At 39.2% G+C, this 22,966-nt stretch overlaps 11 protein-coding genes across 11 annotated transcripts; 5 read left to right on the plus strand and 6 right to left on the minus strand.

Annotated features, from left to right (window-relative positions):
- Positions 1-189: 189 nt before the first annotated feature.
- On the plus strand, positions 190-4,773 carry IML1 (GTPase-activating protein IML1; the record flags this gene model as incomplete). Its single annotated transcript, XM_018132758.1, has 1 exon — positions 190-4,773. One exon carries the CDS (start codon positions 190-192, stop codon positions 4,771-4,773), a length of 4,584 nt encoding a protein of 1,527 aa, XP_017987961.1.
- An 83-nt stretch (positions 4,774-4,856) lies between these two features.
- Positions 4,857-6,011, minus strand: HOM6 (homoserine dehydrogenase; the record flags this gene model as incomplete). The annotated part of the gene is made up of 2 exons (XM_018132757.1): positions 4,857-5,890; positions 5,984-6,011. 2 exons carry the CDS (start codon positions 6,009-6,011, stop codon positions 4,857-4,859), a joined length of 1,062 nt encoding a protein of 353 aa, XP_017987962.1.
- A 116-nt stretch (positions 6,012-6,127) lies between these two features.
- HIR3 (Hir3p) lies at positions 6,128-11,077 on the minus strand (the record flags this gene model as incomplete). Its single annotated transcript, XM_018132756.1, has 1 exon — positions 6,128-11,077. One exon carries the CDS (start codon positions 11,075-11,077, stop codon positions 6,128-6,130), a length of 4,950 nt encoding a protein of 1,649 aa, XP_017987963.1.
- Positions 11,078-11,217: 140 nt separating this feature from the next.
- IPA1 (putative polyadenylation protein) lies at positions 11,218-12,279 on the plus strand (the record flags this gene model as incomplete). Its single annotated transcript, XM_018132755.1, has 1 exon — positions 11,218-12,279. One exon carries the CDS (start codon positions 11,218-11,220, stop codon positions 12,277-12,279), a length of 1,062 nt encoding a protein of 353 aa, XP_017987964.1.
- A 42-nt stretch (positions 12,280-12,321) lies between these two features.
- Positions 12,322-13,470, minus strand: PPX1 (exopolyphosphatase; the record flags this gene model as incomplete). Its single annotated transcript, XM_018132754.1, has 1 exon — positions 12,322-13,470. The coding sequence occupies one exon, from the start codon at positions 13,468-13,470 to the stop codon at positions 12,322-12,324; it is 1,149 nt and encodes a 382-aa protein (XP_017987965.1).
- Positions 13,471-13,620: 150 nt separating this feature from the next.
- AW171_hschr52899 (uncharacterized protein) lies at positions 13,621-14,640 on the plus strand (the record flags this gene model as incomplete). Its single annotated transcript, XM_018132753.1, has 1 exon — positions 13,621-14,640. One exon carries the CDS (start codon positions 13,621-13,623, stop codon positions 14,638-14,640), a length of 1,020 nt encoding a protein of 339 aa, XP_017987966.1.
- Positions 14,641-14,708: 68 nt separating this feature from the next.
- PMT4 (dolichyl-phosphate-mannose-protein mannosyltransferase) lies at positions 14,709-16,982 on the minus strand (the record flags this gene model as incomplete). Its single annotated transcript, XM_018132752.1, has 1 exon — positions 14,709-16,982. The coding sequence occupies one exon, from the start codon at positions 16,980-16,982 to the stop codon at positions 14,709-14,711; it is 2,274 nt and encodes a 757-aa protein (XP_017987967.1).
- A 275-nt stretch (positions 16,983-17,257) lies between these two features.
- On the plus strand, positions 17,258-18,013 carry MGM101 (Mgm101p; the record flags this gene model as incomplete). Its single annotated transcript, XM_018132751.1, has 1 exon — positions 17,258-18,013. The coding sequence occupies one exon, from the start codon at positions 17,258-17,260 to the stop codon at positions 18,011-18,013; it is 756 nt and encodes a 251-aa protein (XP_017987968.1).
- Positions 18,014-18,060: 47 nt separating this feature from the next.
- On the minus strand, positions 18,061-18,945 carry AW171_hschr52902 (HEL308Cp; the record flags this gene model as incomplete). The annotated part of the gene is made up of 1 exon (XM_018132750.1): positions 18,061-18,945. The coding sequence occupies one exon, from the start codon at positions 18,943-18,945 to the stop codon at positions 18,061-18,063; it is 885 nt and encodes a 294-aa protein (XP_017987969.1).
- A 622-nt stretch (positions 18,946-19,567) lies between these two features.
- On the plus strand, positions 19,568-20,947 carry SES1 (serine--tRNA ligase SES1; the record flags this gene model as incomplete). Its single annotated transcript, XM_018132749.1, has 1 exon — positions 19,568-20,947. One exon carries the CDS (start codon positions 19,568-19,570, stop codon positions 20,945-20,947), a length of 1,380 nt encoding a protein of 459 aa, XP_017987970.1.
- A 172-nt stretch (positions 20,948-21,119) lies between these two features.
- Positions 21,120-22,901, minus strand: GIP1 (protein phosphatase regulator GIP1; the record flags this gene model as incomplete). The annotated part of the gene is made up of 1 exon (XM_018132748.1): positions 21,120-22,901. The coding sequence occupies one exon, from the start codon at positions 22,899-22,901 to the stop codon at positions 21,120-21,122; it is 1,782 nt and encodes a 593-aa protein (XP_017987971.1).
- Positions 22,902-22,966: the final 65 nt, after the last annotated feature.

Here is a 22,966-nt window from a genome sequence, read left to right on the forward strand (position 1 = left end):
CTAGGGAGTTCCCACTTATTTAGTTATAGACTTTGCTGTGTATAGTCCTTTGTAGTGGTAATCTTACTTTGGCACGTGATATTTTTAACTGTACTAATCTCGCTTGCATAACCTGTTATCATTATATACTTGAACAACTGGGAGAAATAAACACATACAAGGCATTGCAGCGGTCCAGATTGATATCCAATGCAACCTAATGCCCCACAGTTTCCAAATTTGCGACTGAGCAGTTTGCGTGCTCTAAACTCTAATAAGGGTAGTAATTCTGACGCGAATACGGAATCAATAACAGCCCCATCGAAGGATGGCTCTTCAATAAGCAAGCAAGGCAAAAATCTAGCTATAGAAAAGAATACACTGACTGTTGGCTGCTCAGATGGGACTAAAGTCCCTTTTGGCAGGCGTTTCCAGATGGATACAAGTGGGTTGAAGTCTATCGGTAGGGATAAGCAAGAAGAGTTGGAAAATGATATTAGAACGGCAATAAAATCGCTAGATATTAGTCAATATAAAAAAAAATCTCATCAATTGGACTTGTTATTTCATAATGCATTGTATCCGGAGGATTGCGATGTATTGATAGACGTTAATCAAATTCCTGGTGCACGGGAAGGAGACCTAGCTGAATTAAGGACATACCGTGGTCCTCCCACAGCTAAAGATAAAAAGATTTATTTTAAAATTAAAGATTTTGGTTTAGAAGCCCGTAGGAGACTGTCTGGTGGACAAATATCTCTCCCAACAGGGCAGCTTCAGAAGTTATTAGATTTACCTTCAAGGTCAACAGTATGGGTGAAGTTAAAATGCAAGAATGATCATCAAGCTGATTTAGTCGAGCTTCATATTAAGGATTGCTATGTCAATAGGGGTGACATGTGGTGTTTATCTTCAAGTCTAATCGATTCATGCGTATTTATTGAGCAAAGACTAGCATTTATGAACTCTATACGGGCAAATGTTAGGGGAATATATCGTAATGGCAAGAAAGTTGTTTCTGGATATATAGGAAACAACACTAGGGTGGTTTTTAGGTCCGAGTCTGCAAAACTTATATTTTTGATTCAGATTACAGACGAGATGTGGCACTTTGAATCGAACGGTGAAAAGACTTTTCATAAGGTCGTGAATTCCTTGTTCCCAAAGATATTCAAGAAATGTAAAGAGATTGGAACTCACCACATTATTACGATTGTTTTCTGCGCTTCTGTTCATGATGGTAATGAATCATTCAGGAATTTACCGCCTGGTGTTCGCCTTAAGGATACGAAAGACTATTATCGCGTGGTCGTTGATCAAGTGAATATCCTACATTGGAGTGAAATTATGACAATTGTGAGGAAGGAGTTTATGAGGATTACTAATGAATTACGAACTTATTTGAACGAAGATGGTATTAGTGTGATTAGAGGAGGCTTTTCCCCTGTGATAAAATCGAATATTTTAGAGGCTCTCAATTTCGCTACAACCTTGCTTACAGATCCGTTCAAACAAGCGGATTTACGCCATACTGCTACACATGTCATTATAATTAGTCCGGGTTCTGGGCTCTATGATGTTGATTATGAATTATTAAAAGTTACTTGTAAAAAATTACTTTCACTGGAAATGGTTGCAGACTTAATATGTCTTGCAAGAGCACCATTACACATTGTGCCGCTATTCCGATATCTTGATAATGATGGCAAACTACACCATACTGCACCAACCTGGCTCAACGTTACTTTCTGGAATAACAATCCTAGGTCCCTTGAATGGCAACCTCGTTGTAAAATTTATGATGTTCAGATGATGGGAAGGACAGAAAAACGAGTTGATGAACAGATTGCGATAGATTATTTAACGCCTATATCTGGGACACACTCGCTTACTAGTTTTATGGCCGCTTACGATAAACAAGTATTTGATCAAAGTCATTGTATGATGATCCCCACTGAGATGAATAATCCTTCTTCCTCAGAGGGTAATTTGAAGGGGCATAAGGCGATTGGTTCTAAACCAATTAATGAGACCCCATCGATAATGTGGAACCCTCCCCGATCATCCAAACCGCTTGTTGAAGCAGCAAATGTTCAAGGTGTTGTAGTAAGCCTCCATCAACCGGGCAATAACTCAACTACGTTTGAAGACGGTGGAACAGATAGCAGCTCCTCAGCTTCATCTCCAGATGCCAATGAATCGTTGGCTTTGACAACCTTAAAAAGTATGAGAAATGCGTCACAGGGCCTTACCAAACGTATCGTTTCTCGGTTTATATCTGATATTAAAACCAAAAGACGCCGGCGTATGCCATCAGGAAGCTCTGAACAAAACCCTCGCATGGAAACTCTTGGTAGTCCGAGTGATTCTGGAACTTATGATTTGCATTCACCAAACCCCACCCAGATGTTGTATTTGAAATCTCATTCGGCGCATGACTCTTTAACAGGCAGTTCTCACAACAATTCGTCCAATTTAGACAGAAGACAACCTAAAATTGATGAATCAGTGAAGCGAAAGGCCAAAAACATTGTTAGGGACGAAAATACTTTTTTATCGCAATGTTTAATTGAGATTGAAAACCCTTCTGTTCCTGTAAGCGGTGAAATTGCTAACATGTTAATCTCAGAAAGATGGAGGGATATATATCCTAGATTTGTTGCAAAGAAATACAGTAAATGGAGATCTTTTACAACTCCTGCGGAATTGCCTGTTACTACTACCCATTTTCCATCCCTCTCAGATTTTGAGTCCAACTTTATTTTCCGAAATCATTCTGTTTCTTTGAATATAGATCGAGAAAAGTATGGACAAACAACTTTTCACCTATTAAGGGATTTGATATATACGCGTTTGATTGCTGGCTTCCAGATATGTACTTCAGAACTTGTGCGTAAAATAGAAGCGAGCGTTAACACAGAGGTCGATGTTCCAGAAATTGCTATGTCCATATCTAGGGACAATTACATGAACGTTTTATATTACATGATAATCGATAAAGAAATCCATAGAATCAGCTGTGGGTATAATGGTACAATCGATGTCCAGAGATATTTAAGGAAAAGCGAAGCTAAAGACAACCACACTACGAGCAAATATAACCCTTTAATTAAAACAAGGTATGAAGATCGATACCGGGAATTACAGGTAGACCCAATAACTGTATTTCGTGATTCATTATGGTGGAACCAGATAGACCAGGTTCTAGCTGGATATGATGATTCAATGATGGATACTAATAAAATTGGGTTTAGATCCAAATTTGTAATCCTACCTGCCGATATACCTCCTAATACATTTTCTTCAACGATTAATGGCAGAAAGGAAACTTTAACACCAGAAGAGATTCGGTTGGAGGGGTTAAGAAAACTAATTTCATCAATTTCCAAATCAAAATTACGCTCCAATGCGGAGAAGAACTTTGCTTCGTCTCGTAATGAAGAGATTTTACCCGAAGTACACTTTTATACGGGCTCAATTTATGACTACATTGAAGATCACGCTGAAATACTCTGCAATCTGGAAGAAGATGCATCAAGCCCTATTATCATGGAAGGAGGCAAGTTTAATAAAGACGTTGAATTATCAAGGCTGGCCTATGAGATGCAACTAGGAGAACGGCCATTAAAGCTAACAAACAGGAAGTGGCACTTTAAAAACCACGCAACATGCTTTGTTGGATTAGAAATGGTAAATTGGTTGATAGAAAACTTCTCTGACATTGAAAACAGAGATGACGCCGTATTATATGGGCAAAAGTTACTAACTGATAAGCTTTTCCATCATGTTGAAAATAGACACGGTTTCCTTGATGGTCATTATTTCTACCAAATTTATCCTCAATATTCTAATATTGAAACTGATAAATATCCAAATAATGACATATCGACAACTACCGAGCCGGAACTCGGCAACAAGTCATCCACAAATGCTTCAAGCAAACTCCTTGTGTCAAACTCTTCAAATTCTCCGTCTATTAGGAAAGCAGATAGTACAATAGAAAACCGCGAAGATAAGGATAGCAAAGAAAGCATCTCCGCTCCAGCAGTTCTTATCAGTACCGCAGTGGAATTAAATCTTGACTTAGCAGGAAATTCAGACAAACTTGAAACTTGCATTGTTCACTACGATCGTGTTCATAACCCAGATCATTGTTTTCATATTAGGCTTGAGTGGTTGACAGCAACTCCTAAGCTTATTGATAATCTTGTAACCAATTGGTCGAGGCTATGTGAGAGATATGGTCTACGACTAGTCGAGGTTCCATGGCATGAGCTTTGTAACATTCCATCGCTGAACCTTTCTCATTCTTTTGTTGAAACTACCTTGGCTATAGATCCATGGACGGAACCGGAATTTAGGGACGAGAAGTTGTTTTCATATCAGAAGTACTATTATCATGTTTACCTATTAGAAAGCTGTGGCTTTTTGCTGGACAATAGAGCTTCTAGAATCCTACATAAGGATAAACAGCCGTATACATTTATTTACTCTTGGGGCAAGGCGAGCTTCAAGTACGCCCAGTTTATTCACTACACCGGTGCATATATGGCAGAAATCCGTGAAAATGGGGGTCTTTTCTTAGCTCCGAACAATTCATATATTTCTCGGGTTGCTACTGGGAATGTAGTAGGTAGCCTGCGTGCTTATCCGAAGTTTGCGATCGATTCTGAACGTATCATGCTTGATTTCAACAAGACATGCAAGAGTTACGATGATTTGCACAAGGTTTTTAGCGAAGCCAGAACAAAGTGGCAAGAACATTCAGCTGGTATATCACTTGATGCAGTTTAACGGTATAGATCGATGGAATTATGTTATAACGGATTTGATGTAACATACATAACTATAGAATAGTTTGGAATATCTTAAAAAGTTTAAAGTCTTTCAGCAAGTTTAATAATATCGGACAAAGTACCAGCTGCAGTAACCGCTGCCCCAGCCCCAGCACCTTGGATAACCAATGGCTGCTTGTAGCGTTCAGTTGTAATTGCAATAACATTATCAGCACCTTTCAAGGAAGCAAACGAGTGAGACATATCGTATCTTTCAATACCAACAGATATGCTGTTCTTGCTGAAATCTACCTTACCAACATATCTTAAAATTTGATTATTCTTGAAAGCATCTTCCTTCAATTTGTTCAATTCATCGTCGTAATCAGGCAATTTCTTCATGAACTCCGCAGTAGTATCAATAGATTCCAAGGGCTTTGGAATGAGTGATTGAATAGGGAAAGAGAAAGGTGATTCAACATTAAACCCTGCAAGTCTGCTCAAAATGGTCACTTTTCGAGCGACATCAACACCATTCAAGTCTTCCCTTGGATCTGGCTCAGTGTATCCCAACTGTTGAGCAATTTGTACAACTTCAGAGAAATTGATTGAATTAGGAGTAACAGTAGAGAATTCATTGAAGATGTAAGATAGGGTACCTGAAAAAATACCTTCGATCTTTTCAATCTTGTCACCAGTCCTAATCATATCATTTATAGTAGAGATAATTGGTAACCCGGCACCAACGGTTGATTCATGATAAACTAGGTCTCCATTAGAGAAAATTTTGTTCCATAATTCTAAATCGGATGAGAAGGCCTTCTTATTAGGTGTAGCAATGGCAATCCCGGCATTAACAAACTTTGGATAGAAATTAGCGATTGTCTCGCTCGATGTATTATCAACAACAATAACTGGCAGAGGAGATTTCCTTAGGTATAGAAGTAGAGCTTCTAAAGGCAAGGTCTTTTCATCAGTTGATTCCAAAGCTGATTCCCATGACAGGTCGAATTTCAAAGGACTATAATCTTTTGAAATCAAAGCATGTTTGGACCGAGCAATATATATTAATCTGAATTGAGAGTTGTCTAAAGCTAATAGTTGATTTAACAAAGCACTTCCAACAACGCCGGTTCCTTGAATTGATATTGTTAGCAACTAAACGGTTCTCCAGTATTCGAAGCAGTGAAAAAGCGAAGAAATGATATTAAAGAATTAATTTAACATACCAATAATTGCAATATTGACTGGATTCATCTTAGTTAGTCTAATTTAACAATAATGTGTTCGAGCAAATGTTATTTATGTGAGTTGTCTCAATTACTATATGGGTTATTACAGTGAAATTATAAATTATATTTAAAGTTCTATTGTCACGTGATTTTGTCAACGATCTGAGAGACCTTGTCAAAGGTGTCCTTCTTACTGACTCTTTTCCTGGAGGATACCTGTTTGGTATTGGTTTTCGTATCGTTATTAGATTTTGACTGAGGAATCGCTTCAGGATCTGCAGATGGTGTACTATTTGTATTGTCCACAAATTTAACTGGTTGTTGTGGTTGAGCATCATCGTCACGGACATGTTCGATTGTCCAGGGAAGATAGAAGTACTTGAAAAATATACTTAAACATACACCATCGAATGCTATGCTGCTGGAACCTTTTTTGAGCTGGTAGGCGATGGATAATGTGTCCAAGACATCGGTGGTGTAGTTCTCTTGGTTAAAAGATGCGATTAAGTCGTCACAATTTTTGTTAAATGCTTGATAATTCAAGGATGGCAGTAATAACTCAGCATGTTCCTTCTCATTGAGTTCAAGAGCAGTTCTTGCACCTGTGAGGAATAATTCTACTGCTCTATCGGTGGCTTGTGCTCCATTAATCATACCAGACCCAAATCTTCTCATTTTTCTCGCCGCGTGTCCTAGAGAAATATAATCATGCTTACTGCTTAATAAATTCAGATAGAACATGACATATTGGTATGTGTATACAAAATGTTTTCCTGGTCGCTCATACTCCGGTTTCCAGATGTTGACGAGATTTTTGTTGACGCTTTTTAAGGCCATTAATTGACCCATTTCCTCAATGGCACCATCAATGTCGCCGAAGTCATCAAAAAGAACCTTTGCGATTCTATACCGCGGTCTATGGTGCCACTTCCTTTTGTCAGAGGCAAGAAGTTTTCGTAATAGCTCAATGACCTTTTTATAGAAATCCGATTTAGAGGTAGAGTCTGTTGTTTCAAAAAAAGATGCATCTTGTGCGAAGAAGTCATTGTCCATTGATAGCTGCTTCATACCCTCCGTGACGGTGATCCAATCATTTTTAACCGATTTGTAACACTTTACCACAAGCGAATAATGTGGCTCAAGTATTACATCCCCATTTGTAGATGCAGCAATTGCCAAATTGCATGCTTCTATAGACAAGTCATTACAGTTTTTGGCAAAGTCAGCCTTCTCGAGCTTGAATCTCAACTTGACAATGTAGTGGATGTTCAACCAATTTTGAGTGGAATCGGGCAATTGTCCGTGTAGTTCGTAGGCTTTCTGAAAGGATAATAGCGTAACGTGATAAATATTCTCGACGGAAATCGAGGGCACCGAATTGCCTGGAGATTCAACTAACTCGCGATCTTCTGTTAGAAGCAGGGTAGGACCAAAGTTCCATTGGAAACAGAGGCTATCCATAGGCTTATGATGAGCATTTAACAATTCAAGCGCCAGGGCCTCGTATATTTCCCGTATAATAAGTTCGTTTTCTGACTTCTGAGTCCCAGTGATTGTCTCCGACTGGGTGACGGCTTGGCAAAGGCTTAATGCCATTAGGTAACACATTATAGCTTTTCTTTGAACTGATGCAATCGTCGCTTTCTTTGCAGGGACCACGAGTTTATCTGACGTCCAAATTAAATCATCCTCTACAACGTAAGAATAGCACTTACCTAACAACAACCATGTTTCAAAACGATTAGTTTTGTACAAGATATCAGTCTTTAATGTTTCTATAATAGAATCAAGCTCAGATGGACGAGCCTGTAAGGTCTTCTTACGAAGCTTATAGAAGTTTAATAGTTGCACCCCACTAATATAATATAATCCAAGGTCGATTATTTCTTGCAGCCCATCGCATGGCTTTGTCAATTCTATTTCTAGAGTTCCATTAAGTGCCTCTCTTATTGTTCTTACATTCACCGGAGATTCCAAGTACTGTTCAAAGAAGTAAAAATTCCGAGAGAGAATATGGCTTTTCGAATAATTTACTTTACCAATGACTTCAATTACATTATCAATTAATTGTTTGAAATTAGACCTGCTAGTTGTTATTAGGAAGGGATTCTTATTTTGGTATTCATACCTAATGAGATATTTTGCCAGCCGGACAGCACTTTCTAGATCCATCGCATGGGCGTTTGTATTATGCTCTTCAAATGTAAGAGAATCACCCCCTATTGATAAATGATACTTGCACAAGAGAATTTGCCTCAATGGTGTAAATGTTGAGCTGTTTGATACTGAACAAAAGAAGCTTTCTGCTAAATTGAGGAAATTACCGCTGCCAGAATCACAGAATTGAAAACCACCGATCAACGAGTGTAGCTCACAAATGAGATCAACTGTTAAAAACAATGCTGATGAAGAATCTTTTGTTTCAACGTATTTCCTGAATAGCATTATCAGCATACAAACAATATCGATAAAGATATCCTTTAGTATAGAGGACGATTTAGCTGCCTTCTTGAAGAATGACTGAAACTTTCTATTCCTATTGTTAGACAACGTCTCAAAGTAAATTAGAGGATAAATTACGATAAAAACCCTGGTCAAAAGTTCAAACCTATCTGCAATATCATCGTCAACTATTATTTCCCATTCTTTGTTATGATCTGAAATTAACTCAATGAAGAGGGAGGTAAACGACTTAACTAATGAGAGGGTCGAAAGGAGTGTTTGCTGCCTTTGAAGTTGCGACTGGTTGCTATACTCCTTAGAACACAACCTATCATATAATCCTCCAAGGACTTTGAAGTAACAGAGTTGGAAATTTTTATGATCTTTCATAGTAAGGTAATGATCTAACACTATTCTCCACAATTTTAGTTTTAGTAAAAATGGCGACTGTTTCACAAATTCTGCCATTTCTATCTCCTCTGGAGCATCCAGCTCGGTAGATACCAATAATACCCTCGATAATGCTTCCAACTGATCGTGATTTGATTCATCTTCATTCTCAGTATCTGAAGTTGGCATCATGGTAAATTTACAGACCATCTTAATTTTTGAACGCTGGGATTGAACTGTCTGAATATGAAGACGTGGAGTATGCTGGTAGTTAGCGTATGAAATGTCAATTTCAATGTTAGACTTATTCAATTCCGCAATTATATGATCCAAAGAAATAACAAGCCTTTCATCAGTAACTTCACTAATACATTGTAGGTAGCAGAACTTCGACCATAGATACCGAAATTTTAGCTTCCCTTCGAAGTTTATTTGATCCAAAAGCCAAATCCACCTGTCAAGCTTTTTTCCTAGTTTATTCTTTTGACCATCTAGTTCTCCAACCTTGCTTCCACTGAGTTTTTTAGCTGTCATTTCAGTGTATATACCGCTTAGCATATTCACAAGCACTTCGTAAACCGATAAACCTAGCGCATCGTATTTTTTCCGTTGAGCATACACGATATCAAAGATTGTTGATTCCATGCTCACTGCAAAAGATTCAATTGTATCAAATAGAATTGGAGACCAAAAGGAGTCTGTTATAAGACAGGTCTCATCGGGGCCCTTCACAGAGAGTAATCTGTCCAGCAGTAGTAATCTGACAGCATGGAAATGCAGTTTATTATCATTAACAGTAGATACAAAGTTAAGGACATCCTCATTGGGTAATTCGGTCAAAGATATTGTAGGATGGTTTTCGTCCGTAAACATACTTGATCTTAATAAAGATATCACTTGAAAACTATCTTCACCTTTACCCTTCCTTTTTGTTGTGCCCTTAGAGTCATTTTGATTCAAAAATTCTGTATGCTTACTAGTCCAGGAGTTCAAACATTCGTAAAAGTCCAGCATTGCCATTCTGCCAGGATATTCGACGGAAATTGATTCTGGATTTAGACGCTCCACGTCCAGCTTTTCAGAACTTCCTACAAAATCGGTGCATCTATTGAATATCTCAAAGAATCCTACATGAGGTTTCAGTAACTCTGTTTCGTTAAATTCAGGATTCTTCACTTTGAAACGCTTGCTGGATCTTTGCGCAGGTCGCTGAGTTTCACTGTGCTCCTCTGATTCTCTTTTATCTTCTGGCTTTACTGATGAACCTCCTTCATCTTGTTCCTGTTGACGCAGCAGGCTAGAAGTGAGTTCGGATGCAGTAACACTAATACCCTCTTCATTACATGGTTTAACTTCAATTACATCCCGCTCAATTCGTTTCTCGTTGTAAACAAACTTAATGGATTCAACTGGCTCCTTTGCCTCGCTATATGGATCGGGAATTTTGCTGAACAGGTTGGCATATTTAAACTTGGGCACCAGATTTCGGAATGATTCCGCGATACATTCCCAGCTTAACTCGTCCAGATTCACAACATATTCGTCTAACTCCTTCATCATAACGTCGTCTTCCTCTTTCATCATTCCAATACGATCCAAGACTGGCGGAAGCACCGATGGCTGTATTTCACTGTCTTTGATCAAACAAATCATCTGTGACGCAGAAGCAGACGTGTTAAATTCCTTTAGTTCTGAAAGCAAATCAAGATACTCTTTAATGAATCTTTTCTTCTCAGGTAGTAGAGCATTACCCCTTCCAATCAGAAGTGTTTCATCAGGCTCTTTAGTAGCCTCATATTCCAAGATCCACCTTTGTAAACGTTTAGTCTTAAAGCCCTTAAAAACTTGTAATAGAAGCTTTGTAACAGCTGCATCTCCATTACTATGCTGCAAAGATTGCACGAGATTTTCAACAACCTTTAAAATGCAGTCGACTATACCATCTTTATCCATTTTGTCCATATTTTCCTTAACATATTGATAGTAGAAAACCCCTCTATTTCTATAAGCCAAGTACCTCAATGAATCTAAGGTCGGTGAAGAGTACTTATAAAATCCCCACTGATCAGGTTTCAAAACGTCTATATTAAACAACTGAACAAACTTTTCCTCTGCATCCTCAAATCGCTTTGCTTTTAAATGATATAGGGCGCTTTGAAATACTCTAAAACTCTCCTCAACCTGCAATTCCCTCGAATGTACTTCAGCCTCTAGTAGCGCATCATGAGGAGATGAATTTAAAGCAGTGAATACCGACATGCCGGCCTATTCTTTGTATTTGAAGTTGTGTAGTGGAGAATTAAACTATTTATATATATTTGATTTAAGTTCGTAAAGCTCATCACGTTTTTATACAATTCCATTAAATACGTCAATACTACAACTCCGCGAAGAAGAAGATGAGTTTCTATGCGGAGCATTTACCTAGGATTGGGTCGGTTTCGGTCATAATTGAGAGTAATGACAGTAAAGTGCTGGTTAAAAACGTTGATCCCAATCAGCTTACAGTTCAAGATGGTGATGATTCAAAGATAACTATTAATTTACCATGTGAAGTTCAGGTGGATAATACTCCTCAACTTAGCTATCAGGGAAAGGACTGTGTAATACGGCTGAAGGCTAAGATTAACTCCTCAAATGTCTATTTAGATAGAGCCTCTAATTTTATGGTGGCCTTCTCTCATCGCTCGAAATGGAATAAAAGTGATCTTTCAAAAGGGTTTGAATTTGAATGCAGTGAGTGTGGAGCAGTTCTACTGTCTAAATTTGAGTTTAATAGAGTACTTGATATGCCCTCCGAGTTTTGGGCCGAATTTATGGATTATTGGCATTGTCATAAACCGCATATTGATTCCAAAGCGCATACGGACTATAAAACGAAGTACAACTCGCTTAAGCCAAAGGAAGGAGAATTGCTTGTTGGAGACTCGTTTCTGTTGCTGGATAAGAACTGGTTTCCAGAAAGGTTTCCATTACAAACGGCAGCCCCAACTTGCTTTAAATGTCTGAAGCCACTAGGAGAAGTGACAGCCGACCACTTGCTAAAGATATATAAGTGGAACCTGATCCTAAGAAGTGCAGAGGGTCACGCGGAGAACTATTGCATTGAGTATTCCGTTGTTTCATCTTTAATGAATATCATAAATTCGCATGCTGCTCGTATTATCAACTTAAAAGATGGTACAGGAGCCATAACTGTTCTTTGGGTTTTTGGGATTGGAATAGATGTAACTCTATTGGATAATACAATTATTAAAGGGAGTCTAAAGATACTATATGTTAGCGACCCTGCAGAGGGTTCGATAGATGATATACACGGGCGCCAGCAGGCTGACTCGCTGACCGTTTCGGAGACGTGCTATAAAGCATTTCTCGAGTCATTGGAAACAACACGGAATAAACTACCCATTCGTCATAGAAGCATTGAAAAATGGCACGTAAGTTATATAAGCTCCTCGTAAAGCAAATCTATCATCTAAGGATATTCAGTACAAAATTGCAACTTAACAGATCTTTTCTATAGCAACCTGCATTAGAGGCACAACCTGCTTTCTGTTGGCATCCACATTGTTTTGAGTAAATGCAAACACACCGTTTTTACGATCACTTAACTGTGAATCTTCTTCAAGCTTCGTGGCATCTTTAATGCTATCAACTATTGACTCCACCACGCCCCTCCTGCGCTCCCCATTGATGATGAAAGCTAACTGCCGTTGCCGACAGCCATTAACACTAAAGTTGGTAAGCAATGCAAGGATATCGATGTTTTTGTGCACTATGAATGACTGCCAAACAGCCAATATATCGTCAAATCTGCCCTGGTCATATAGCCACTCCAATGGCTTCACTGCAGATGAAGTCCCAACCCGTATGACTTCTCCATCGAGTTTTTTGAATTGGAATCCTTTGTAGTCCTTTTTCAACACTTCTGTCGGCATTAATCCACTCAAGTCCTTCTTATACTCCTCTATAGTGTTATAATAGTCCTCAAAGTCCAAATTTGGTAGGTATTCCTTATATAAGGAGCTCGCTTTTAAGTCATGTTCTTCCACCTTATGGCGAAGATTAGAGGTATCAGCCAAAAGAGCACCTAAACTTAAGCGAACTGCATCTTTCATAGTGTCAAAAGAGGACTTTGGAAGCAATTGGCTCCAATAGTTGAATACAAGAGAAGAACAACTTCCAGCAGATTCAATTATTCGTGGACCGCGAGCCTTAGTAATCTCGTCACCATGTAGTCCCAGATCACTGTGATGATCAACAATACCTAAGACTTCATCGATCATGCCATTAGCAAGCCCTTGTGGATCATTGTGGTCTACTAAAATGGCCTCAACCCTGCAACCTAAGCTTTTCAGCTTCTGGATGTCTTCTGTAAAGAATAAGTCATCTTCCTTAATCCCAGCTTCCTGCAATACATATACAACATCTTTCCGCAGTCTTAAATCTTCACTATCAATATTAATAACTGGGATCAAAGCATCTTCACTGTTGCCAGTATAGCTGAAATAGGCATATGTGATAGCTGATACCACCGAATCTAAGTCTGCAGATTCGTTACCGCATGCAATTCTTACAGTAGTACTACTATTAATTCTCTTCAAAGAAGTACTCTTTAGATGGTGCATAAAGCCACTAATTGATTCAACCATGGTTTATCCAATAACTAGCTGTGGATGAATATGTTTAATACCGGTATCAAGGCCGTAATTCATGGAACAGCCCTTATCAGAACGGATTAAAAGATTACGACGGCTTTTTCGCAGTATTTGATCCATATAATATTACAACCAGAGGCTTGTATGACTTCTGTGATCTGGAAAAACGGGAAGCAGGCGTTGGTGAGGACTGAGAGGGATGATCTCTGTGGATTTAGCTATTTAAATGTAATCGAGGCTGTCGATTCGCTTCCTTTAGACTATACATTTCATCGCGCCTTTCGTGATAACGTGTATAGATTACAGTCGCACTACGGTATTGACATTGGCTATGTTTCACAGTGTGTTCTAGATGAATTGAAAAGGGTGGCACCCTTAGAATTTGATCAGTTATTCTATTTCTCTGTTGAGGAGCATATTATTCGTTTCCGGCGGTTTGATTTCGATACTAGAAATAGAATGCTGCATAATATCTGCTTAATACTAAGGGAAAAGTCTACATTGACATGCGTTTCCGGTTGGAGGGACGAAAAGTACGCAGTTTATGCAGACCAAGTTCCATATTTTTTACTGGAGAGAGCTCTATCGGGCGCGTTTGGTATAATTACCTATGGTGTACATGTTAATGGCTTTGTAAAGGACCCAAAAACTGGGGAAATTAGAGTTTGGGTCCCTAGAAGGTCTTATACCAAGTCCAGATGGCCAGGAAAGCTAGATAATCTCTTTGCAGGAGGGATTAGCTACCCTTATAATGTTTTTGAAACGTTAATGAAAGAAGGTATGGAAGAGGCGTCTTTACCATCTGACTTGCTTGAAAAGAATGCTCGTGCAGTGGGTGTTGTGTCTTATTTTCATCATAACTATACAGGCAACTTTACTACTGAGGATTCTTTTGTAAATGGGGAGGTTGAGTATCTATATGACTTGGAGCTGCCACCGGACGTGATCCCGACCCCAAATGACGATGAGGTTGATCATTTCAGCTTGATGTCGCTTCAAAAAGTGATCGATTCCATCAAATTAGGCGAGTTCAAACCTAATTGCGCCTTGGTGATGGTCGAGTTTTTGATAAGACATGGCTATATCAATGCTGAGAATGAGCCTAGATATTTGGATCTTGTCACCAGGATGCACCGGACACTACCTTTTCCCACGCGGATGTAAACTCTATATATCGCACTTAAGACGTGCTATTATTATGGAAGTATAATATCATTTGGACCTTACTAAAACTATTTAGCAAAGTGTAATTTTATGTTAAACCATTGTCTTGCATTAACTTCTGCTGGAGTTAGACCCCGGTGAGCGTATACTAGAGGTGAAAAGTAGTAGAGGAAATACGCAGTGGCAGTAGCAATAATAATGAAAAAGATTACCAGTGCCGGTTCATACACTTTAGGTGTCTTGACATGAGGGACTTCACTGTTAGACTCATCCTTATATTGGTCAATTGATCTACTATCTGATAGGAGCACTTCCCACAAGGCAGCGCTAAACAAAGCTGCAATCAAATGAGCAGGCAAATAATGATGTAAGAACTTCTGACGTGACATTAAGAAGAACGGGAAGTAGTGGAAACACCAACCGATAAATAAGAACATGACAGGACCATATAATTTCACCCTAGTAATTCTACCGAAAACAAACAAACTACGCTTTCTTGTAAGTAAGTCGCCCAAAATGATACCAAGATATAGTGATAGAGAAACAATTTGGAACCACCATCCAATAATGTTACCAGTGAAATAAATCTGCTTTTTCTCACTGTCTTTGGTCCAAAAGGATACTCCAGACAATGAACCCGGCCATGAGTCTGGTTGTGAGGCAAACGGATGGTCAGCAGAAAGCTTATTGTTATGGATGAACATTAACCTTTGTAGTTCAGACCATTTAGAGAAGAAAGGTAAGCTTTTTACCTTCTTAGGGGTGTAAGTTTTACGTTCTTCACTTAGATTCAAAATAGTATGGATGGTCCAGTGGTTTGATTCATCGGTGACTTTCTTGTTACCATTAACCTCTTGCTGTCCGAAACCCCAATCAGGCAGGAACTGGTCGTTATGAGTCCATAAGGCTACCGCAGTGTCAACATGGAATATTCTGAAGGAAGAAGATCTGCTTTTAATGATATGACCACTATCCTTCTTGTTTTTAGGCTGTAACTTAAACAAAGTTTGAGCTCGTCTATCTCCATTTGCTGCGTCTGGTGGAACAGTGGTTATTTCCTCGTTAGTTGGATAATATGGGGATGCGACATCGTGAGCCAACAAATATGTATCAGTGGCGACATGTCTTAAGCGGATAACATCATCGTAAAGAACCGGTTGTCCCTCACGTGCTGGGAGCTCCTTTGTTGGAATAATCTCCCAATTGTTATTTATATCCTCATGTGAATAACCAGTCACTTGCTGTCCTTGAGATGAAACACGACCGTCTTCGTAACGTAGTGGATAGTGTGCAGAATGAGAGTGCAAAAGGGCTAAGGTTTCACGGTGCTTAAATGTAACAATATCATAATAGTAAACACTTTTTGATTCTTTTGCTAATGGAGAGTCCTCTAGCGTCTCTTGGAAAGCACTAGACATAAAATCGTCACCTGTACCAGATCTACTCAAGATCGCAAAATGAATGTAGAACCAGAACAAATATACAACACAAGGAAATACAATCAAACCATTGAGTCGTGCCACAAAGTGCTTCGTTAGCTGTCTCATGGTTAATCCTGCCTTGACATCTAACAATTGCCATAGGTTCACAATAACTGCAGATCCAATCGTAGCAAAAGTGAACACACCCACATACTTCGATGAGATAACCAGCGATAACGAAAACCCAGTTGCGTACAACCAGTAATACCATTCAGAAGAAAAAGGAGCTCTTAGTTGGACCTTATAAAACCTCACATATGTGTAGATTGACAATGCAACAGTAAAAATTAAAGTGGCGTCCAAGAGAATTAATCTCGAATCAATAATGTGAGCATTGTCTAGTGCAACCAATAAAGCGCCCAACATGCATGTCAACGCCTTGAAGTTCATCTCGCGCAATGTACCAAACATAACCGGAACCGTTAAGGTTCCTAAAATAGCACTTAGAGAACGGTAAGCTACAAATGGTGCGTTCGTTTTATCATAACTATATCCAATGTCTTCAAACTTGAACTCGCCATCATAATTCATCAACCACCCAACAAATGCAATTAACAGCTTGGCAAATGGAGGGTGCACGTCAAAGAAGTATGTTCTCTCTAGATAGTACGACGCAAACTTTCCGAAATGTACTTCATCAAAAATAACTTCACGAGGGTAATATATCCTCCAAAACCTCAATATAAAAGCAATAGCGGTCACCACGTACCCATAATACTTATATTTAGCATCGGAATCTGGTTTTTCTTGGAGAAACCATTCTTCACCTAAATACCGATATTCGGCTCTAGCTTTGGAACATTTGGTTGTTTTATCATCAGGTTCCTCTTTAGAGCCCTTCCGGGGTATTTTTGGAGCCATATCTGATTATTAGCAAGCTTTGAAACGCTTCCAATTCCACTTCAATTCCTTCGCCCCTCATTGTTACGGTTAATGGTTAGCAATGTAGAAAACTCTATCTAGATTTATATCTATTACCCGGCCCTGGTATTTTATTTTTAGCGCTAAATGCTCATCGTCGACACGAACAGAACACATAACGCGATGGATGACTGCCTTGAACTATATTGCTGTTGCTTAGTTTTGAATTAAAGTTATTATAGATTGCTAGCGTATAGTTTGTTGTTTGTTTCTATATGTCTGCTCTAGGTTTGAAATTTGGGCGCTTAAGGTGTACGAATTGTATCTCCGTTTATAAAAGGACGTTTACGAAAAATGTTGCAGCAGATGGCGCTTATTCTTCTACAAAACCGACATTAGATGCTAAGAAAATTGTGGGAAGCTATGCGACCGATTTGAAATCGGCTTTGGGGAATAATAGTTTGGAATCAGTTATGCCCAACGTTGAACGCTTGGGGAATCTTGGAGAAATAGACTGGTACCATTCTTTTCATGGTCTTGGGTCTAAGCCTTTTAATGCTAAAGTGCAGATGGCTGTTTCAAAGCCTCTAGCCGTGGGTGATGTTGAAATTAAGCCTGATGGACTTTTATATTTACCGGAAATCAAGTACCGTAGGATTCTTAACGCGGCTTTTGGAGCAGGTGGATGGGGGTTGGCTCCTCGTTCCGAGACTATAGTTACTGCGAAGCTGGTAACTCGAGAATATGCGCTAATCTGTCATGGACAACTCGTCAGTGTGGCCAGAGGTGAACAAGACTACTTCAACGACACTGGCATCCCTACCGCCGTTGAAGGGTGCAAAAGTAATGCTCTTATGAGATGCTGCAAAGATCTAGGTATCGGATCTGAACTATGGGACCCGGTATTCATTAAAAAATTCAAGAAGGAGCACTGCATTGAAAGGTTTGTAGAACATGTTACTACTAAGAGGAAGAAGAAGATATGGTTGAGGAAGGATAGAGAAATTGAATATCCCTACAAATTCTGTTGAGCGCACCGCTCCTTTATGTCTTGTATATAGAAAGTTAGCCTAGTAGATTAAGCTCCTAAGGCAGTATGGCGTGGGGCCCTGAAGAATATTAGTCCTGAATCCTCTACGTTGGACAATAGGCCAGTATTGGAATCCGCGCTGGAATTAATTGATGCCGAGGAATTGTACGATAAGATTGAATTGCACTCCGATGCGCTGAGTATGTCGTATGAATTGTGTGTATCCATGACGAATACAGCTTTTTCCGATTCAGGTTCTTTAGAATCTTGTGACACGCGGGCTCCTCTGTTAAAGAATAAATGCTGATCTACAGTGAGCATTGTGTTACCTCTGTCTAGCAGAGCGGTAAGTGTGTCAGGCTTGCAATCGACATTAAAGCTGTTTAGTGTCGCAGAGGTCTGTTGTACACATGACGTGTAAAATTGCAATAAAGAGGAAGGAAAACTCCAGAATCGATCGAGGTTTCTCTCTCCAAGGGGCCTTTTCCTGTCAGCAGGATGCACATATGAATGTATTAATATTATCATAGACAATATAAGCTTTCCAATTTTCAACATGATCCCGTTTACACTTACGCCAGCGTAAGATAAAACCTTGCCTGCCCCAGGATATACAAAACGATCCAAAAGGCAAGTTATGAGCCAATATGCGCACCAGTAAACACAGGTTTGTAACTGCGGTTTGCTGTTGTCCAATGATGGCGCGTTTTTCTCGGTGTTGGATTGCATTTGGTGGTACTGTGGATGACTTTTAGCGTCGCTCGCTCTAAAGTTTTCACTGTGGCTCATTTCATTATCAGTTTGGGGACTTGTACCAAGCTTTTTGCAGAAGTCATCGGCCTCATGTATGGTGTGCAAAGTGAATCCTATAGGTAGGGCGTATGCCACTGTAATATACGTCACTTCGAATATTAGTCCAGTTACAGCATTCATTTTTTTGATACTCTCATTTATGAGACACTTTCTCTTAGTATCCCCCGGGCTCTTGTGGTCCCGTTACTTCTGTATATATAAGTCTGTGTTTTACATATGCTTTGTGGTATCACCTCTGCACTGACACAAGCTGACAAATTTCTGTTTTGTGCATTAAACAAAGGGCCCGTGAACTGTTTGATTACAAGATCTTCTACCCCGCATTTAATAAGCTAATAAGGTGTAAAGAGCTTGTCAATTGCTCTATTGTGAGTTTTGTAAGATACGATCTAGATATAAGGAACTTAATATTATGTCGCTGACACTGGTCATGGCACCACAACATGTTCTTAAATAATAACTCTTAATAACTTGAAAAATAAAACGTAAATCTCAGTACAGAAGGAAGTTAATAATAAGATAATATTAGCGTTTAACTTGCATTATTTGCCCATACACTTGTCATCCCCGCTTTATAAAGCACTGACGCGCTCTCTAAATAACATTACCCGGATATGAATTCGAGAAAATTTTTGGTGAAGAGGAAAAGAAACCGTTATTTAATGTATGATTGATGGACTAAAACAATACTACTATAAACCCAATTTGAACCAATTTTGAGACCTTTCTAGTCATTAGTATAATGTTGGATATTACCTTGTTTATTGAGGAAAAGGGTGGCAACCCAAAGTTAATAAAAAAGTCCCAAGAAGCTCGTGGAGCACCAGTCGAAATTGTCGATGAAATCATTGCTGATTATAAGGAATGGGTTAAAACAAGATTCGAGCTTGATGAAATCAACAAGAAGTTAAATAAGGTTCAGAAGGAAATTGGTCTCAAGTTTAAGAACAAGGAAGATGCTTCGGAATTGCTTGCTGAGAAGGAAAAGCTAACTGAAGAGAAGAAAGATATGATAGAAAAAGAACAAACTCAAGATAAGGAATTAAGAGAAAAAGTCAACAAGGTTGGGAACATTGTGCATCCATCTGTTGTTGTTTCTAATGATGAAGCTAACAACGAATTGGTTCGTAGCTGGAAGCCAGAAGGTTTGACTGAAGTTGGAAGTAATGCCTCCTGTACTGGTCATGAAGCGAAGTTATCTCATCATGAGGTGTTGCTAAGGTTGGATGGGTACGATCCTGAGCGTGGTGTGAAGATTTCTGGCCATAGAGGATATTTCTTTAGAAACTACGGTGTTTTCTTGAACCAAGCTTTGATTAACTATGGTTTGTCTTTCTTGGCTTCAAAGGGTTACTGTCCATTACAGGCTCCAGTAATGATGAACAAGGAAGTTATGGCTAAGACTGCCCAATTATCTGAATTTGATGAGGAATTATACAAGGTTATGGATGGTGATGATGAGAAGTATTTAATTGCTACTTCAGAGCAGCCAATTTCCGCTTACCACTCCGGTGAATGGTTTGAAAAACCTCAAGAGCAACTACCAGTGCGTTACGTCGGCTACTCTTCTTGTTTCCGTAGAGAAGCAGGTGCCCACGGTAAGGATGCATGGGGTGTGTTTAGAGTCCATGCCTTTGAAAAGATCGAGCAATTCTGTATCACTGAGCCTGAGAAGTCTTGGGACGAGTTTGATAGAATGATCGAAATGTCAGAAGAGTTTTACAAGTCCTTAGGTATACCATACCGTGTTGTTGGTATCGTATCAGGAGAACTAAACAATGCCGCAGCCAAGAAGTACGATCTTGAGGCATGGTTCCCATACCAAAAAGAATACAAAGAGTTGGTTTCCTGTTCTAACTGTACCGACTACCAATCACGTAATCTAGAAATTAGATGTGGTATCAAAAAGATGGGTGACAGGGAAAAGAAGTATGTCCACTGCTTGAACTCCACTCTTTGTGCAACTCAAAGAGCGCTATGCTGCGTCCTTGAAAACTACCAAACTGAAGACGGTTTGAAGGTTCCAGAAGTTTTAAGGAAATACATACCTGGTGAACCAGAGTTCATTCCTTTCTCCAAAGAGTTGCCAAAGAACTCAACTTCGAATAGGAAAAAGAACTAAGGTAGAGGGGTTCCCAGCATTAAATCCCTCATTTGTAGTTAAGAATCTAGTATAATAAACAAAGACAAGAAATGGTAAAAAAGAGTGCTACACCACTTAGTGACTTCACTTACGTATTTGCTGCTCATTTTAATTATATTAATTAACTCATTGGTTGGGACTATACTTACTTTCAGTTGACTTCGACAAATACATCACTCGAGCAATTCACACATTCAGACATTCCTGAATGAGTCTTAATGTGCATTAACTCGCGACCAATATTATGCTCCGTAGCTAGCTTGCTTCTATTAAACTCTGTACGAGCCTCCGATGGGTGATCTTGGCATCCAATCTCGGGGAAATATTCTTTTGAATAGTAATTCCTCAACTGTTTGTCACGAACTAAACTTAAAACATATTCGCCCTCGCGCCTTTCATTTTCATACTTATCGAAAAATTCCAAGAACTCATCAACACTCACTTTGTCGCATTTTACTGCTCTTTGAGATTCTAGATATTCTTTGTCATTATTCTTACTCTTCAAGATGGACTTATGAAGTGAACCCTCTGTTTCTGTGACATTGTTGCTAAGTGCGTCTTCATCGTCCCCATCATATCCAGAGTCTGCTTCTATTGCAGCACCGGGCCTCGTTTTATCTACACTATTCTTAATGTCTTGTGGTTTGAGTCCAGTATCGCATTTCTTAGAAGCGTTGTATATCACCAAGCAGGAAAATTTATTGAATTTTACAGAATCATTGCTATCATTAATGGCACTTGGCTTGAAAAATTCTCTTTCTTCATTTCCAATGGTATGCCCTTCTCGTTCGAATTCAGATGACATTGCTGATTCGTTATCAGCTTCGTTACCTTGTTCATCATAAAATGACTTATCCATAAATCCATTTTCTTTGTATGTGTACATAGATGCCAAACACAAAAGATCTCTCTCAGTAACTGTGCCACTCTTGAGGTGCTCCACTATATTTGAAACATCCATGCTTTTACCATCTTTCATTCGAAAAGTTGGAATTACTAGTCTCTGTACCTCGAAATCACTATCAAGTGGTGAGTTCATTCTAAGTGAGTCCATAGGACTTGTTTCACTAGTTTTGGGAGTCTTGACAAATGAGGCTATCTTTTCTACTATTGATGAGGTTTTCGAACTACCTGATGCATTTCCTGCATCCTGAATGGATTCGGAGGATCCATTGATGCCACACTCGTCACCACTGAGTATTTGGCAATATGAGTCTTTCTCTATAGAATCGGTCAGTGGACCACTATCTAATGTAGAGATTCCTGATGCCAATTCTGGTGGTGAACTCGAACCACCAATTGCCGAGCGTGGCATTTTCATATCCATTGGCGGTGAGTTAAATGCACTTATTTGGTTCCATGGTTTATCGTCGTCCAACGCCGAAAGGCAGTTGCTGAACACGTCCAACTTCTTCCTTAAATCTGCAAGCTTCTGTTCCCCTATTATTTCAAATGGTGCTAATTCTCTTAGTTCTTGATCACGGGATACTGGAGGGCTTTCTGTATTGTTACGGAACATCATGGTTTCAAACATCTCTTCGATTTTCGATTCATCAGATTTAAATTTATAATAACAGCTTAGGGCGTCCTGTACATCTGCCTGGTTACTTGTCGTTGTGCCCTGATTATGGTTGTAAACACCATTTTGATCATATTCGGATATATGAAGTTTTTGCTTCACTGAATGTTTCCATTTACTGAAAAGCCTCTTTGCTTTTCGTCTTTTCCTATGCGAGTCATCTTGACCAGAGTCCTTATCTGAGGAGAGACCTTGTTCTGGAGAACTGTCAAAATCATTGTCAGTGGATAGTGAGGGTCCACGGTCCCTGTCTAGTGAAAGGAATTCTGCTGAGCGACCACTGGTGCCACCAAGTGCTACATCCGCTAACTGTCGACTGCTAAAGCTGAGATTGTTATTCAACACAATACTCATATTTCTAATAGCAACAAAACTCTAAATAGCAAATAAAATCCAATTCAAAACCTGAATTCTGGTAT

Source organism: Eremothecium sinecaudum, chromosome V (genome assembly GCF_001548555.1).
Source record: "Eremothecium sinecaudum strain ATCC 58844 chromosome V, complete sequence".
Classification (NCBI taxonomy): domain Eukaryota; kingdom Fungi; phylum Ascomycota; class Saccharomycetes; order Saccharomycetales; family Saccharomycetaceae; genus Eremothecium; species Eremothecium sinecaudum.